We start from the raw sequence: 17,717 nt of genomic DNA, 5'->3' as shown, positions 1-17,717 counted from the left end.
ATTCTAAATGTTTAGAAAACAAGATTTGTAGTATTCCTGGTTAATGGGTTCATCATACCATTCTTCAAAACCACATTGATTTTCATCCTACCAATGTGATAATAACACAAGACTATTAATTAACATGTTATATAAAAAGTATTAATAAATATCTTTTTCAAGAATAATAACTTACAACTTGTTTACACATCCAACGTCTGTGCTCCAGATTGCAATTTGACCAACGTGGCTTCAAAATCGCACGTTAGCCATACTAACACATTGGTATGTCACTGCATCCAGACATGTCGTAATGCTCGAAAATGAGAAATTAGTGGAAAGTTTTTCTGTTCGTTTCATTATAACATAAATAATAACTAAAATGCGCGATGATTTTATAGGCAGCTAATAGTGTTTTTAGGTTACATAACGTATATTGGTGAGGCGCTATGTTTCGTGTGATAATCATTCTTTCGGGTACAAGTGGGTCTAGCTTTTTCAGGTCGACATGACAATATACATAACGCATATTGGTGAGGCGCTATATTTCGCGTGTTAATGATTCTTTCGAGTACAAGTGGGTCCACCTTTTTCAGGTCGACATGACAATACACATAACGCATATTGGTGAGGCGCTATGTTTCGCGTGTTAATGATTCTTTCGGGTCCAAGTGGGTCGAGCTTTTTCAGATCTACATCTTTTTCAGGTCGACATGACAATACACTTAATGCGTATTGGTGATGCGCTACGTTTAATATACAAGTTCGTGCAGTTTAGTTCTTCTTAAGTTGAAACAAGAGATCAGTATTCAAAGACCATTTGAAGAACCATTACATCATACACTTTAGAAATGGCGCTAACATTTAATATATGGTTTAAGAAGAGGCGAAAAGGTGAAGGTAGTTCAAAAGATCCACATGGAACACATTATAACGCAATTGATCCCTACCTTGAAAAAAATATGCTAGGTTGCTATACAAATTTGGTTGATAAAAAGTGGTATGGTGTTCTACGTCCCTTGGAAAATAAGCCTATCAATATACACATTGATCTCAAAGTTGCAGGGCACATTATTGAGGGCGAAGCACATTCTACAAAGCCTGAAGGTATGCAAATTTGGGGCAAAAAACTATAATGGTTTCCCCTTTACTCAAAACGATATGATTGTGAAGTACTGTCACTAGCATGGGCTTGTTATACCACAAGCACTGTCTGCAACCTTCCGAACAAACACACACGAAGATGAACCAGAAGTGATTCCGGATATGATGAAGGAGATTCTAGAGATGGAAAAAGCACTAGCCGTTCATCATGTAATGAATAATCTTAACTACCTGGAAGGAATAGAGGATCAGTAATAAAAAATTGCATAGAGAAAATGATTATCCTGTTTTCCCAATAGTTGTCGAGTGGGCGGGACTACTGAAGTTTCTACCACAGATGTTGGATGTAGGAGTTTCATATTATTGAAGAAATCAAGCAAGTGGTCTTACTAATGATAGCGATGAAATACGAAAAATATGTGTCAACTGGGCCTAGATTATGAGGCCCTCAATCCGGAAGGTGCGTACAAGATGTTGACGAAGAAGATGAAGATAGTAATAATGAAATAGTGCCAGACAATGAAGATAATGGCGAATAAAAATTGTTATTTATTTCTTGGGTGTATGTTAAATTATTGTATTAAATATTTAATGCTAAATATCAATTAGATTTAACCCCACTGGAAACATAATTTTATTTCATAAATTTTGCAAACTAAACATTTATAGATATTTAGTACAACAAAAATACTACAATAAAGCACTACGTTTATCCTTGATAATAGGGCACATTGGATGAACTGCCACCTGGAGCTGAATTACCACCACTTCCCAAACCAGCTGAAGGACATTTACGGTGGTCGTGTCCTGTTAGGGAACATATGCTACATTTACGCACATAAACAGTATTTCCAACATCCATTTGGTTTCATATCTGCGTTCTTTTTTGCACTTGCCATTGACGCACATATCCTTGTTACACAACATTTTAAATGATTTCAGAGATCAATAATGCTCAGCACCCACTGGTTGCAACTGTCCACTATAGGTGTTTAAGTATGCAGTAACACTATACTCTTTATCAACGTAGCTCTTTGCCGCGAAACATGTATATTAAAAGCACTTCATGACATGTGAACATGGGAACCAACCTGTAAATCATTACCTGCATTGTGAGATGTAGACCCTGGGCAAAAGGGACGTCAGTACATTTGAATTGTACTGGTATGTAAAGCGACTGAAAGAAAGAAGTATAAATGCTGAAACTGAAACTAAGCTGAGAATTGATAAATTGATAACTGAAATGATAACTATTGAAACTGAAACTGAAACTAAATGATAACTGATAACTAATAATTGAACTGAACAAGGAAGTAAGGATATGAATACTCCTTCTTCTGAATGATGAACAACCTGTTTATCTGAATATTAAACTGCGGCCTCAAGCCCAATATATATATATATATATATATATATATGTGTGTGTGTGTGTGTGTGTGCGCACACACACACACATACAACTGCGGCCTTGAGCCCAAGTATACGTATACATAACTGCAGCCTTAGGCCCAAAGATGCATAAAGCATAAATTGCGGCCTCAGGCCTAAAGATGCATAAAGCATAAACTACGGTCTCAGGACCAAATACAGGTGTTCGACATTCAGGGATTTAAAATTAGGAATTGAGAATCATACTATAATACATAATAGTGAAATATTAAATCACACTGAGTTACATGATACTGGAATACTGGATCACACTGAGTTACATAATACTGGAATACTGAATCATACTGAGTTAAATAATACTGGAATACTGAATAGGACTAGAATGAGGCATGTATTCTTGAACTGATTATGAACACTGAAACTTCAATTGTTTATGACATGCTGAGTAAGCTATACTAAGACTTAGGGACATCAAACTCAAGTCTATATTGAATACAAACTGAGCTCACAACGTTCAGAATGAAAGTCATGAATGAGTTATGAAGCTAGAGAATAGAGGTTCTGCAACTATTCAAGGAATTGAGCTTAACTATATTTCTGAGGCAATATATAACGTTGTAAAAGAAACGTAGTGCAGGGAAAATCATTAACATTCTGAAACATAGATAGTTAGCCTCACATACCTTAACTACCTGCTCTTGAGCATAATATAACATTCGCCAACCCTTTCAACTTCAATCTATATCAATACAAGTCAAAGGGATTCCATATTAGCAATAATACTCATGTTTTAGTCACTTAGGCATTTTCTCAAACACTTGGTGGCATAAAACTTCATAGTCCTTATTAATGGTGTCTCTACACCTAATAACCCATTATATTGCTCCTAGATAAATTCTAAAGTCTCAAATGGTTATAATCGACATCATTCTTTATCACCCATAAGGTAAACAATATCCTTAACCAATAATCAACAATCAACACCCCAAACCTATAACTGTTCATGCTTTTCTATCAAACCCATCAACTCATATCTCATGAACTAGAGTCTATAATAATTAATCCAATGCTAGAATCAATTAGATGGTGAAGACATTACCTTTTTGATATTCAATCTTCTTGAATTCGAGTTCTAGGGTTCCTTCTCTCAACAACGATGTACCAATCGAATATCTAATGATATGGAGGGTTTGCCCATGTTAATAAGATGTTGGAAAATTGAAATTAACTTAGAATCACCATTAGAACTTACCTTGGGTGGTAGAGGGACCCTTAAGGAGTTAGGTTTTTGAGAGCTTTCCTTTCTAGGGAAAGTTTTTATGTTTTGGGGCTGTGAGGGATGAAATAGGGCTAAAAAACGACTTCCCAAGTCGGCCATCGCGGTAAATAGCTGGAGCACTGCCTCACGACCGCGGTCGCGGCCAAACATGGTGGTTATGCACTATTCTATAAAATACATAACTTTTTGCACAGAGCTCCATTTGGGCTCTACAATATATTATTGGAAAGCTATTTCAAAGGCCTACAACTTTAATTCTTTACGTTTTCCCAAATTCTTTACATGTTTTCACTAAAATATGTTGGAAGACGGACCTTCTACAAACTTAGTCGATTTTGTCAAATCTTATGCACCTCACTTTCCATCTTGATTTTGAAGCAACTGTTTTCACCCATACTCATCCTGCTAGGACTTCATATGTCTATAATATCATATTAATACGTATTTAATACATCCACACCTAGTCCGAATGTACGGGGTGCTACAGTGTGGGTGCCAATGTATTTCCCCATAATCCACATATTTGTTTTCAACTTTATCGCACGCAGCATCCAGTTAAAACCTTGAAATCATCTATGACAAATAACCTTGTATACTTTCGGAGATGACTCATGAACCATGATCTCATGACACTCATTTATGATGTACATTCGCACCACCCTGCTTAGGTGCGCTTTATCAGCAAAAAACATGCCCTTTGACAGCACCGCTGCTCTAGATTCATCCCACATTGCTATTCAAATTTAGATAAGATCCCCAATGAGGGCATCCACATCCGGCATACTTGGCAACTGATCAAGGTAGACAATCTCCCTTGAATGAAACGGCACATGAGACTCATACACTCTTGGTCTAGTGGGAGATAGAGCATACTCCCTCATCAAATCAGGTTCATTATCCTCGTCCTCGTCCTCGTCATCATCACCCTCATCAAGGAAGAGTGTGTGATCTCTAGACTCATCAACATTGTTGTCATAATCACTATCATCTTCCTGACTCTATGCATCCGCCAGATCCTGATTAAATATGACGTCTTCGGGCAATTGAGTAAGGACATGACCTTCAAGTTGCTCGTTTTTACTGCACAACCAATAAAATAATGAGTTTCTCAAATTTATCCAAACATTACATATAAATTTTATCACTTAACTTACAAATCATAGTATGTTGATATCCCATAATGCACATCAACCTGTTGATGATGACTCCCGGATGGACCACCACGATCCAACACACCAAAACTAGGCATATTTCAACTGTTTGTTGGTTCATAACTTATGAAATTCATATATGGCATGTATCCCCTGTGGAATATATGAGTGTTAATACAAATATAATACATAAAAATAAATATCGTAACATAAAGAAAAATTAAAGTTTACCACTCGGCTTGTAGATTATGTAAATTTGGGGAGAAATTATGTCCTCGATCCTCATTCACTCGTGGAGATAAGTTTAGATCTGGCCCAACTCTTTCACCCGGAACCTGTTCGGATAAAAATGCTCCAAAAAAATCACCCGATGATTGAGAGGTATCCCTATTTTGTGGAATCTCAATATTGCAAACGTCTTCAGCCTTGACGTACATTTTCAGTATTTTTATCACAAGAAGTTCCCGGTGTTCATCCGGAGTCCTCAAAAAATCTGTAAGAGTTTCATCATCTTCGATGTTAAACTCAGCATAATAAGCAACCTTACGGAGTATCTTTCAGTTACTTTAATTGAAACTCAGCATAACAAGCAACCTTACGGAGTATCTTTCAGTTACTTTAATATTAACCGAACGTTTGCTCACGCTCATTTTTTTACATAACAACGATATCAATCTATCATACTCCATTGTAAGTGGCAACTTAACATGACACTATAGAGAACAACTATAACGTACTGAGTTATTCTCCAACACAACCTGACCCACCCCCTCCCTCAATATAATGAAATCCTAATTTATCGCTCTTCGTACATTATGACAAAATGCAAAATAACTTAACAAATAAATATTTCGGAAGACCTGAAGGATCCTGAATGGATTTTTGCCAAATTTTGAAACTCCTTAAATAAGAAAAAAATCAATCTAGGGGGACAATTATTGGATGTATAGTGCAGGCATAATAGGCGCTATATATGTAGCTCGTATACTGCATACGCTATACCCATATGAATTATTGGTGGGTTACTAAAGTGCAGATGAATTATTGGTGGGGGCAAGAAAGTTCAAATATAGCGCAGCGAATAACCGCGCTATATATAAAATGGTAGTCAATTTTTTTTTCCGCCTATATTTGTCGTTTGAGTCCAAAAGAACCACACTTTGGTTCCAGACTCTATAAACTACTCCATTTATTTAAGATAAATACCTAACCACGTTATATCAAATTAAGAAATATAATTATAAAAGTTAAAATAAAAATATACTATATCCTTTAATTATGATTAGATTAAAAAAATTATTTAAAAAATATATATGTTTTTTTTCATTTGCTAAGTTTAAACATTAGATGCTATACATTTTTTTCCTGCATTTGGTCATTAGTTATTAGGGAATTGTTCGAGTTTACTAGAAGGGCAGGTGTGGACCCTTTCTTTTCCCGTATGGTCTCTTAAAAGCCAGAATGCATTAACAAAGTTTGTATTAAATTATTGATAGTGTACTGAATGGAATAATCCTGAAGAATTGACTAACGATTCTTTAAGGAGAAATAATAATCCATCAATCATAGCCTGGCAACTCTCTAGGCCATGTTAATAAACTCAAAGTTGCAGCGCAAAAGAGGTAGTAGTATCTATTGAAAAGAATATCCAAGGAACTTAATATACTTTTCAAATGTGGAATCAATACTCCTTTTATATTGTTCTAAATTAATATTACATAATATATACTACAAGACAAAGTATCAAGTGGACAAGTGGAGATGGAGATTAATTCCTAAGATTGATATACTAGAAATTTTGACCGATGTTGTCCTTCCGTTTACTATTCAAAGACATGGTATTAAAAATTTTATTTTTCTAATCTCCACTTGTCGTCCTATATAACATTATGGGAACTACGTAATTTAGTAGTTGATAGCAGCTGTGACTAATTGAAACAAATTTGAAATGTTTTATTTACCAGACCATATTATATCAACTAACTAAAATCTCTATCTATAAGTTGGAGATCCTATATTACATGACATATAGTTGACATTTAGAGTAATAGTTTCTATGCTATAGGTTATGAAAACTATTTTAAGAATATTTTCATTACTGTACATAAATTTTTTAATTCAATTTCTAATTGTCATCAAATCAGCTAGATTTTGCAGGTTGATGCAATATAATTACCAGTGGATTAAAGACTTGAATATTCGTAAACTGATAGGACCAAACATTGATATAGAGATTAAAGAAGCATCCTACATAGAAGGGGGCTCGGTCTTCCCCAGAACCCTAGAGAAAGCACCTAATAAAATTCACTGAGGTAATACCCTACAAACCATGGATGACCGCCCTCCAAACCAATTGAGCTACCCCGAAGGTGTTGTGCTCACTCGAAGGCGAAGGCAGAGGCTGTAACGGCTGCGGGTTTTCCTGGGGTTCCAAAAAAATATTCACTGAAAAATGTATATTTGTAACCCGCTCCCAAAACATTTCCCTAATCGATTATGCCCTGTTTGTACAACCTGTCTCCACCTTCAGCCTGTGTATAAGTCAATGCTGGAGCTGGTAGCCTTGGGATATTATCTTGTGATCCCATTACTGCTTTTGCGTTCCAATACCAAGTCTGAAGGTAAGGTGAACAGATCGACGGAGAATATGAAGAAGCGTGGAGAATCACTGAGCCCCAATCTCTCTCACCGAGTTTTGCTTCTTTTATTCTTCTTCTAACCAACAGGCTTCCTACATCTTGCTTCTTCATTTCCGATATGCTTCTGACGATTGACATGCAAAGAAGAAGTACGAATACAGCATCTTCTTCAGGTAAAAACTCCACCACCAATAATTTCCAGTTAAGCAGTGCTGTAGCTTTTCCAACGGGGTCATTCTCCGAGAACCTAACTACCGTTATGAATCCGCCGTCTTCTTTGTCTTCAACTTGCTTTAACTTTTCTTTTGGCACATTTTCTGTCTCTTCAGCCGAGCCAGAGTTATTGACTTCATACTGCATTTGCCGCCCTTCCAATAACTTTACCTGCAGGGGTTGTGTTCTTAAGATGATCAATACTCTTTAGCAAGGTGTTGCTGCAATCAAATCAAAGTTTAAATACACTGTACCGCTGAATCAGTTGATTGCTGGTTTATGAGGCTGAAACTTAAGCCTGAACTGGATGTTGATGATTCCGAACGTACTAGTAGCTCATCTCCAGTTGAAAGGTTCCACAGAGAATGCCATCCTTCTGGTGGATCTTTTGGTTTTGCAGTACCTACCACTTTCTCTGTACTAGATGAGAAACACAAGCAAATGACACCACAAATTAGGCAGGAAATCTAGAATGGAAGCATCCTCTGAAAACCAACATGTTCTACTATGAGTTGGTTACTAACAGATCAAATGTAAATCTTTTTAATTTTCTTTTCCTGATCGTTGAAATGAATGTTGGACCAGAAGAACAGATGCAGGCACATAGGGGGTCAGAGAGAGAGGAAATATTACATACCAGGTGCTCTACCTATGGAACCAGCAACATAGGACCAATGACCTTCACTTATTTCTATAATGCGGTCCTCCCATTTTACAGCTGAAGGAGTTTCAGGTCCTCTCCTCCAAAAGCCGCTTCCAACTCTAGCTTATTGACAACAGAACAGAAGATCAGAAAATAAAACACAAGTGTATGCATATGATCGATCAGTTAGTCAAAAAATCCTCGTGTACTCTACCTAAATCGAATCACAAAGCATTCCCTGCCTGCATGATCCAGAACAGTGCGAGATAACCATCGACCTTCTTGGGGACGATACTGATTCATTTTCAGAATAACATCAGATATCATGGCACCTGAATCATCTGAAACGCGATCGGGTACACATTTCAACAAGTAGGATGCTTGGGCAGGAGGAGTTATTGAGGTAGCTACCCTGACTGTTTGGTCAATTTCTTTTGACAAAGTGAGAGAAGGCGCACGTAATAAATCATTCCAAAGAAATGTTACACTCTCTCTCAGGCTACTTCCTTTAATGCAGCGACCACCACGTTGGCGAACCTCAAGAACCAATCCTTTCGTTCCAAACTCACAATAAAGATGCAAAGCTTTTCGCCACCTTTGAGACGTGAAGTTGCAGAGTGGTTTATCTATTTTGAGCTCCCTGTGACATCTGACCATCTGAAGACGTAGGAACTCCTTTGATGCATCGCAGCTCAAAGGTTTCATCTTTGATTTTAGCTTCACTGTTAAGCAAACCTGTAATGCAAATCATAGCACAACCAGCCTTTTAATCATCCCTTCCTGATAGCAGTGCAACAGTGCAATGCAATTCCCCTCCCCTACCCAAAGAAAAGAAAAAGAAAAGAATAGAAAGAAAAAAAAGAAGCTATAGTCGATAAACCTGAGACGCTGTTGTTATGGAATTAACTAACTAGAATGGGCGTCTGAAAGCTATGTCTGAGCTCAACCTCCATACCATTCGACAGGTAACCAATTAAGTTATGATGTCATATAGTTTTAATCAGGAAACAGAGATTAATTCCTTTGAGAAAGTACGCTCAAGTTTTATCATTCAAGTCAATACATCAGAAATCTAGGAACAAATTCTATTACCAAAAAAAAGCTCTATCCATGGAACCTAGTCTCCATCGGTGTGACAGTGATAAGGAAAAATCTCCATAGCACAATTGCTTCATTGAACTAGTCTGCTTAGCGGTCAGACCACTGAGTAACCATGCTTGAGAAAAGCCGAATATATGCTGCAGTTCTTGGTGGATTGATCATTTATTAGACAAGCTTATTACTGATTATGTCCTCAACTAGCATAACAAACTTATTGCCTTCTTCATTACATCAGTGATTTTAATCTGACTCACAATATCCTAAAGAGCAAAGGAAAAGGCAACAAGTTTTATAAATTATAATCATACATACAGGAGTATGTATTTTGCTGATTTACAGGCAGCATAAATTTAGCTCTAGAAAGTACAACAAAAGTTTGTTATTTTAGTAAAACGGGATTCAGAAGATCATATCCTAAACTGGTCATGGATCACATTATATAACAAAAGGATCTTATGTGATATATTCAAACGAGACATGTCAACATGCATTTTGATTCCGAAGCATGAATCCCTCACACTTATTTTTGTTTCTGCTAGTTCCAGTTAACCATACATAACACTACGTGAGAGAAAATATTGGTGGTCTGATCGGGATGGACCAAACCATCCGTTCTACATGAAAAATTTCAATTATGAATTCCTTGCATGATTTGGCTCCAGGTGCTAGTTGATTGACACCATAATACGCACCAGATTCGCCCAAAGTTTTCCAAAATATCCAGCCATCATTTTATGTTGTAACAATCTTCCGACAGAGATTTAAGTTATCCAAAATTTTGAAAAATTACAGAGAGAAGCGACTTAAGGAAAACCTTCAACTGCTTTTCCTATTTTTGGAAAAGTTTCAGTTCATATGACAAGCATCTGCAAATATTGCTTTAATATGCAACTACTAAGCCAAGGAAAGCCCTAAAAGATTGTTACTTTTACTTCTCACTCTAACGTAAGTGCAGGTAACTAATTGCTTTGGCACCTTCCTCCAACATACTTCTGAAAATTCATCTTTACCCCTTTATATACCTTTATCTAGGATAACCACTATAATTGTATAAACTTGACAAGTAGGCATGGATAGAATAAAGACCTATCTACTGATGTGTACATAAGGATAACCTCCCAACCAAAATCATGAAAACACCAAATAAATGGCAGAAGAGGAGAAAAGAAAGGAAAAGTAAAGAGTGATACAAAAGAGAAATATCAATAATTAAATGTGACCTAATCAGATGATGATAGGGCATCAACTTGGATATAAACTAATATATCTTTAGAAGTCCAACTTGAGTTTAATATAACTGCAACTATTGGAGAGGAGAAATAAAAAAGAGAGAAGAAATGAGAAAAGCTAGCATAAACCAATCAAACAGTCAATATTAGGATGCCCTACGCCCCGTGACTGCATTTTAATATGTCCTAATTTTAATATTGTCAAGTGGGAAATTGCGAAGCGTGAAAGCAAAAGATCCAACTCACCTCAAGCAAGAACCGTGGTAACATGGATGAGTATTTTGCATTAACGTCAGTATCTGTGACCTCCCAGTGAATAGGCGGCTTGATCTCAACAGCCTTTCCAATGGCCAAACCACCAGCTTTCTCATATGGCTGATCATATATTCTTTCCCATAGTTTCTTTGTATCCTCAATTCCTTCTTCCTTCACAACCTCCCATGGTCCTACTACTTTTCTCATTTCCTCCTCCAACCCCTTTGTGTCCAATGCGTACGCAATAGGATAACTCTGATTAATCAATTCATAAAAACCGAAAAAATTGCAAAGCATCAGTACATTACAGTCATTATAGATCAGTAGACAATAAACATATCTCAACTTGATGAAATAATACATTCGAAATAATATTTAAGTAACCAAATAGTACAAGATCCACGTCGACCAATGAGTCATGAATCACGGTGAACAGCCACAAGGATTATGACATCAAGGTTATGACAAACACTACAGAAATCTCGACACCATACTACCTAAAAGCTGAATAAAATTGATAGTGTACTATATTTGAATAAAGTATTAAGTATTTTATTCTTGTTGCAATATTAAAATCAGAAATCTTTTACTAGCAACGTGAATGCCAATGAAAACTGGCCAGGCTGATGCCTAAAGAATATGATCCATGTAATAAATTAATGATCTTTTTGGCCTTTTTTTTAAGATAATGACTAAATGAAGTATTTTCTGAGAATAACAATTAACCCAAAAGTTTATTAATCGATTATGAATTATTTAACTTATCTTAAGAAGCCATTCTCAAAGTCCTAACTCCTAACTGCTTCACCAAAAATAAATGGATAAGGAAATTAAAGATTTCTCTATAGAACAAAGAAGTGAACCAGTAGACAAAAACTTTAATATGTAAATTTCAAAGAAAGACACTTACTTGATGAGTTAGCCACATAAGAAGAATATCTGAAGTAGGGACTAAAATAGAGCAAGTATCTGCAAATCTATGCATCATATACAGAAAGCCCTTATACCGTTGTCGAGCTGCTATCAGATAAACAATCTCTGAATAATAAGGCTCAGAAAATTTGGTGTATAAATGTCTTTGTTTGGATACTTCATTTAGCAGATGCAGATCTTCGTGAAGAATGGAGACAGGGTGCTGTAAATTGGAGTCAGATTCATTTTCAAAAGGCTCAGTTGGGTATCTTTGAACCCAAATTTCTTTGCATCTATTTAATGCATACTCTTCATTTTCTTCATTAAATATAGTTGCTTTTCCAATGAGTTTACAGAACCTTGATTCACAATATTGCCTGTAACTGACCTGAAATTAAAATATCCAAATATGCTTTAGCATTAATTAGAACTATTTTGTACACAATTGTATTAGTGCATTTTGAAGCTCTACTTTCAGTTTAATTTAAGAGAAAATACTAAGAGGGAGTGCAAGGAAGAGCTTTTCTGTATGTAACTTTACTCTTTCCTAAACTAGAAGCTCCTCAAACTTCATATGGTAGAACTAACTTTTATGGATAAAGATAACATTTTTTTGTCCAATATTTTCTCATAATCAAGAAAAAAATATACTAGTATTTTCACTGTATTAGTATGTACTCCATATCTTACCGGATTTAAGGTGTGACAGTACCAAACCCATTCAATATCAAGAGGAGGGAGAATCATTGGAGGGGTTGACCCATTATAAAGATCAGAAATCAATGGCATCCATAACTGATCATACCTGCAAATAAGAATAAAACTCATTAAGAGTTCCATCAGTCAAATGAACAAGAAACCAGCACCCAGATAAGATTACGGAGCATTAACCATGTGAAAATAATGTGATTAACCTTCTAATAGATTCAAGAATGGTGGGTTTCTCGTGAAGCCAATGAGACTCAGATACAAGTCTCAAGAATCCAAGATTTCGCCTGGAAGCGGCAACAAGATCAACACTCAAACGCACAGTTTCTTCCTCAGATATCTCACTTAGGCTCCTCATAAAAGCACCATCTGAAGTTGACATTCTTGTTTTTTCAAGACTCTGCGCTGCACCCAAATAGTAACTTGAAACATGTAATACAAGAAAGTTTAGGAGTGGACGGGATTCTTCTTAAAAAGGCATGTTCTTTTAGCTGCTGAAGGAGAAGGGCTCTTGTTGCTCCTCAAATAAACAAATGGAAAGAGGTTAATGGTGGCAAAGTATGTTTTTAGTCTATAGGGACATGAGAAAATTCGACACGTGCAACGTATGCTTTGTACTTTTCAGGTGCGATCTACTGTTCATGGCTGTGTGTCTGTCTATAAGGGCCCTTTTTTTGTTTTATTGAAAATTTTATTGGGGGAAAGGACACGAGTACCTATAAAAGTGAAACTATTTACCCTGCTCTGTCCATAAAAGAATTTTACACATTAAATAATTATAATCCCCTACTCATTTAATAAACAAACGAGTATATCAAAATAATTATCCCACGCTTAATGTCCTACCTGTAAAAACCCAAAAACTGCTTAAAATTTTAAAAAATAAGCGCACAAAATTGAGATTTCCACCAACATCCCCTAATTTGAAGATCGATAAGTGTGAAAGAACAGATCGAAGATGTTGATTCGCATCTTGTTTTCGGATTTTGATTTCGCTGTTGTTTTCGGATTTTGATTTCGCCAGCAAAGCAGAATGTCAAAAATTATAAGTATTACAGAAGTTTAGCGCTCAAACTTCTGAATTTTTAGCTGAAAATTCTAATCTCGGTTTGAAGATCTAGAGATCTAGAGGTTTGATTTCGAAAAATCTGTTGTTGAAATTCAATATTTGACATCAACACTGTTGAAATTTGCATTGTTGAGACTCAATTTTGGACATAAACGTGATTATAGCTTCAGAATCATGGAAAATATACCAATTCTGCTGCAGCATAGTGGAGAATGGGATGATAACAATAATTTCATAAATTTTCATGTTGATGTAATTCTAATAAAGATCTATTGGAAATTTGAACAACTTCTCAGAGAAATTGCAAAGCAACTGCAAAAGGACAGTAACACAATAGTTATTCAGTATGCTATTGCTCAAGGATATCCACCAATTATAATTTGCAGCGATATGAGTGTTATTGTTTACATGGAATTGAAAAAATTAAGTGCAGGGATGACAACACTTCCCCTATGTGTGTCGTTTGCTAAAAATACTATAGCTGCAAGCACCTCCAGTTTCGATGTTGCTCCAATTTCATCAGAAATTGCACAATTTGAAAGCACTGATATGATTAGTATGTTTGATGTGCAAGAAGGAGATGACACCGGTTTAGAACTTGATGATGCAAACATCATAACTGATTAATTTCATCAAAAAGTTGAAAAAGGACAAATTTACAAAGACAAGAACTTGCTCGCTCTTGTTATGAAACAATATGTCGTTAGAGAAAAATGTCAATATCGGGTTAATAAATCATGCCCAAGAAGGTTTGTCTCCATGTTTTCAAGTAAAAAACTATGTGATACCTATATAGTATATAAGTATGCTAAATCAGTATACTATGCGAGTATAGAATTGTATTGGTTTGTCTGTATTTTTTATCAGTGATACTGGTATAGTATATAAGTATGCTATATCAGTATATTATGCGAGTATATAATTGTACTGGTTTGTCTTTGCTATTATCAGTAAAATATAATACCAATAGAGTATATATGTATGCTAAATCAGTATACTATGTTGAGTATAGAATTGTGCTGCTTTGTCTATATTTTTTATCAGCAAAATATGATACTGATACAGTATATAAGTATACCAACAGAGTATACTATGTGAGTATATAATTGTACGGATTTTTGTGTGTGTTTTTTATCAATAAAACATGATACATAATTGTATTTGTATTATAATAGGTATACCCTTGAATGCGTGGATGAAAGATGCACTTGGAGACTTAAAGCATCAAGCCTGCTAGCATCAAATCTTTTTAAAGTGACGGATTTTAATTCTGTCCACAGTTGTTTAGCTGATAAGAGATTTTGTTCACAAATGCAAGTTGTCTCAGTTTTTGTTGCAGCTGTGGTACAAGATAAACTTGTTGACCCGAAAACCATATATACACCAACAGATATCCAGAGAGACATCCAAAAAGCATATGGTATGGACTTAAGCTACATGCAAGCATGGAGATCAAAAGAAAAAACAATGAAATTGTTGAGAGGAACACCAAGTGAGTCATACAAGAAAACGCCAACATATCTTTATATGTTAGAGTACGTTAACATAGGATCAGTGACACGACTACACACTGAAGGAGATGGGAGCTTATTGTATGCATTCATAGTTATATATGCATCGATTAGAGGATAGATGTATTGTAGGCCAACAGTTGTAGTTGATGGAAGTTTTTTTAAGTCAACATATAGAGGGACCATACTCACGGCTTCCACGCAAGACGCAAAGGGTAAGAATACAATCCAATTACATTCAGTTAAAGAAACAAAAAATATTTTCAAATATTATATGATACCAGTATGGTATACAAGTATACCAACAGATTATATAATTATTTTGCTACATACCTGCACCTACCTATGACTATACTACTATATGAAATACTAAATTAATATTGTGTGTACAATCCAATTTCATTCAGTTAAAGAAACAAAAAAGATTTTCAAATATTATATGTAACACCCCATAAATCCGGATTAGTTGTGGATGTGTTAGATGACTATTAATGTGATCTTTTAGACATGTGAAGCCCTATCAAGATGAGTATGGTTAATGTAATACTCCGTAAATATGAATCAGTTGTGTACGGACAAGGACTATTTATGTAATACCCTGTAATTTGAATCGGTTGTGGATGCATTAAACGAATATTAGCGTGATGGTAATTGAGTGGTTATGTTAATAAGTGTATAAGTTATGTTAGAGGTGAATTGGGGTCTAAGGAGAGGCCTAAGTCTAAGCCAAGTTGGAAAATTTCAAAATGGACTAAAGCTGTGAATGAATACGCACATGACCTCACTTTGAACAATCATATCTCCGGTTATATAACTTGTTGTGTGATGCATAACCTATCAAATTAAAGCCCTTTGAGTCTAGTTTCCAACGCAACAAATCGTTTGTCATTTGGAGGTGTATACAGAAAGTTATGACCACTTTACTGGGCAGGTGTCACTAGCGCGAAGTCGCGCGCGAAGTCGCGCATTTTTGCTGAGTATTCTGCCTCGCGCGCGAACAAGCGCGTCTGGAAGGTTTTAAATACTTTAAAGGCCGGAAATAATAGAAATTGATTCACTTCTCAAGCTTAGGGTTTCCTCTACACCCCAACTCGACCAAGGCATCCAATTGCACACCTAAGGTGAGTTTTTAAGTGTGTTTTCATGGTGATTTCACTTCTCAATCACTAGTTACAACATGATTTTGATTGGGTTTCATAGGATTTCTTCAAAATCTCAAGAACACCCCAAAAGTTGTCTTTCAAGATTTGGTCTACAAGAGGTAATCCTACACCCTTAGACTTACATATATGGTGTTATTATGGAATCATGAGTATAAATCAAGTATTACAACTTATGGTATGGTGATTGGAAGCCATAAATTTCCAATTTAAATACATGATCATGGTAGGGATTTAAGGGTGATTATTTGATAGGATTTGTTGGTTGGGTGTGAATGGATGGTCATATACGTGATGTTGAAAGTTATAAATTGGTTAATCATGATGGTAGGATAAATTGTTGATGAATGGTGGTAATTAGATGAACTAATTATATGGTGATGAGATGTAGAGGTTTATGCCTACAAGGTGTTTGATAATATGCCTAAATGGCTTAAGTTATGGAATTTGTTACTAATATTGGTTCCATTGGATATTGCTATTGTAGATTGAAGGTTCTTAGTGTTGTGGATCATTGTAGTATCACTAAGGGGCGACATTGAGGTATGTGAGGCTAACTCTCTATGTTTGGGAATGTTAATGATCCTCCCTACACTACGTTTCTTTTACGACGTATCAATTGCCTCAGAAATATAGTTAAGCCTAGTTCCTTGAATAGTTGTAGAGCTTCTATTCTCTAGCTTCATAACTCGTTCATGACTTTCATTCCGAACGCTGTGAGCTCAGTTCGTATTCAATATAGACTTGGGTTTGATGTCCCTAAGTCTCAGTATGGCTTACTCAACATGTCATAAATAGTTGAAGTTTCGGTGTTCATAATCAGTTCAAGAATACATATCTCATTCTAGTCCTATTCAGTATTCCAGTATTATGTAGCTCAGTATGATTCAGTATTCCAGTATTATGTACTCAGTATGACCCAGTATTCCAGTATCATGTAACTCAGCGTGATTCAGTATTTCACTATTATGTATTGCAGTATGATTCTCAGTTCCTGATTTTAAAATCCTTGAATGTTGAACACCTGTATATGGGCCTGAGGCCGCAGTCAATGCTTTATGCATCTTTGGGCCTGAGACCGCAGTTTATGTTTTATGCATCTTTGGGCCTGAGGCCGCAGTTTATGCTTTATGCATTTTGGACCTGAGGTCGCAGTTATGTATACGTATACTTGGGCCCGAGGCAGCAGTTTGTGCACATATATATATATATATTGGGCCTGAGGCCGCAGTTTATTATTCAGATAAACAGGTTGTTCATCATTCAGGAGAAGGAGTATTCATATCCTTACTTCATTTGTTCAGTTCAATTATTAGTTACCATTTTAGTTGCCAGTTATCAGTTTAGTTATCAGTTATCAGTTCAGCTATCAGTT

The 17,717-nt window shown here is 35.9% G+C and overlaps 1 protein-coding gene across 1 annotated transcript; it reads right to left on the bottom strand.

The window, feature by feature from the left end:
* Positions 1-7,060: 7,060 nt before the first annotated feature.
* LOC104224608 (glycine-rich domain-containing protein 1) lies at positions 7,061-13,277 on the bottom strand. The gene is made up of 8 exons (XM_070168223.1): positions 12,809-13,277; positions 12,585-12,699; positions 11,893-12,282; positions 10,974-11,237; positions 8,612-9,132; positions 8,392-8,516; positions 8,009-8,169; positions 7,061-7,925 (listed from the first exon to the last, which is right to left on the bottom strand). Exons 1-8 carry the CDS (start codon positions 12,982-12,984, stop codon positions 7,389-7,391), a joined length of 2,289 nt encoding a protein of 762 aa, XP_070024324.1. The 5' UTR covers positions 12,985-13,277; the 3' UTR covers positions 7,061-7,388.
* Positions 13,278-17,717: the final 4,440 nt, after the last annotated feature.

The sequence above is a fragment of the Nicotiana sylvestris genome, chromosome 1 (assembly GCF_000393655.2).
Source record: "Nicotiana sylvestris chromosome 1, ASM39365v2, whole genome shotgun sequence".
Taxonomy (NCBI): Eukaryota; Viridiplantae; Streptophyta; class Magnoliopsida; order Solanales; family Solanaceae; genus Nicotiana; species Nicotiana sylvestris.
The sequence above is the reverse complement of the archived record's forward strand: the minus strand, read 5'-3'. Positions and strand labels throughout refer to the sequence as shown.

What these genes read in the sequence shown, in the direction of transcription:
- LOC104224608 (XM_070168223.1), bottom strand. Translation starts at nt 12,984, where the DNA reads ATGTCAACTTCAGATGGTGCTTTTATGAGGAGCCTAAGTGAGATATCT. An exon ending in ATTCTTGAATCTATTAGAAG is followed by an intron (nt 12,700 to 12,808) that starts GTTAATCACATT and finishes TCTTATTTGCAG; the next exon opens with GTATGATCAGTTATGGATGC. An exon ending in TTATGTGGCTAACTCATCAA is followed by an intron (nt 11,238 to 11,892) that starts GTAAGTGTCTTT and finishes TTGATTAATCAG; the next exon opens with AGTTATCCTATTGCGTACGC.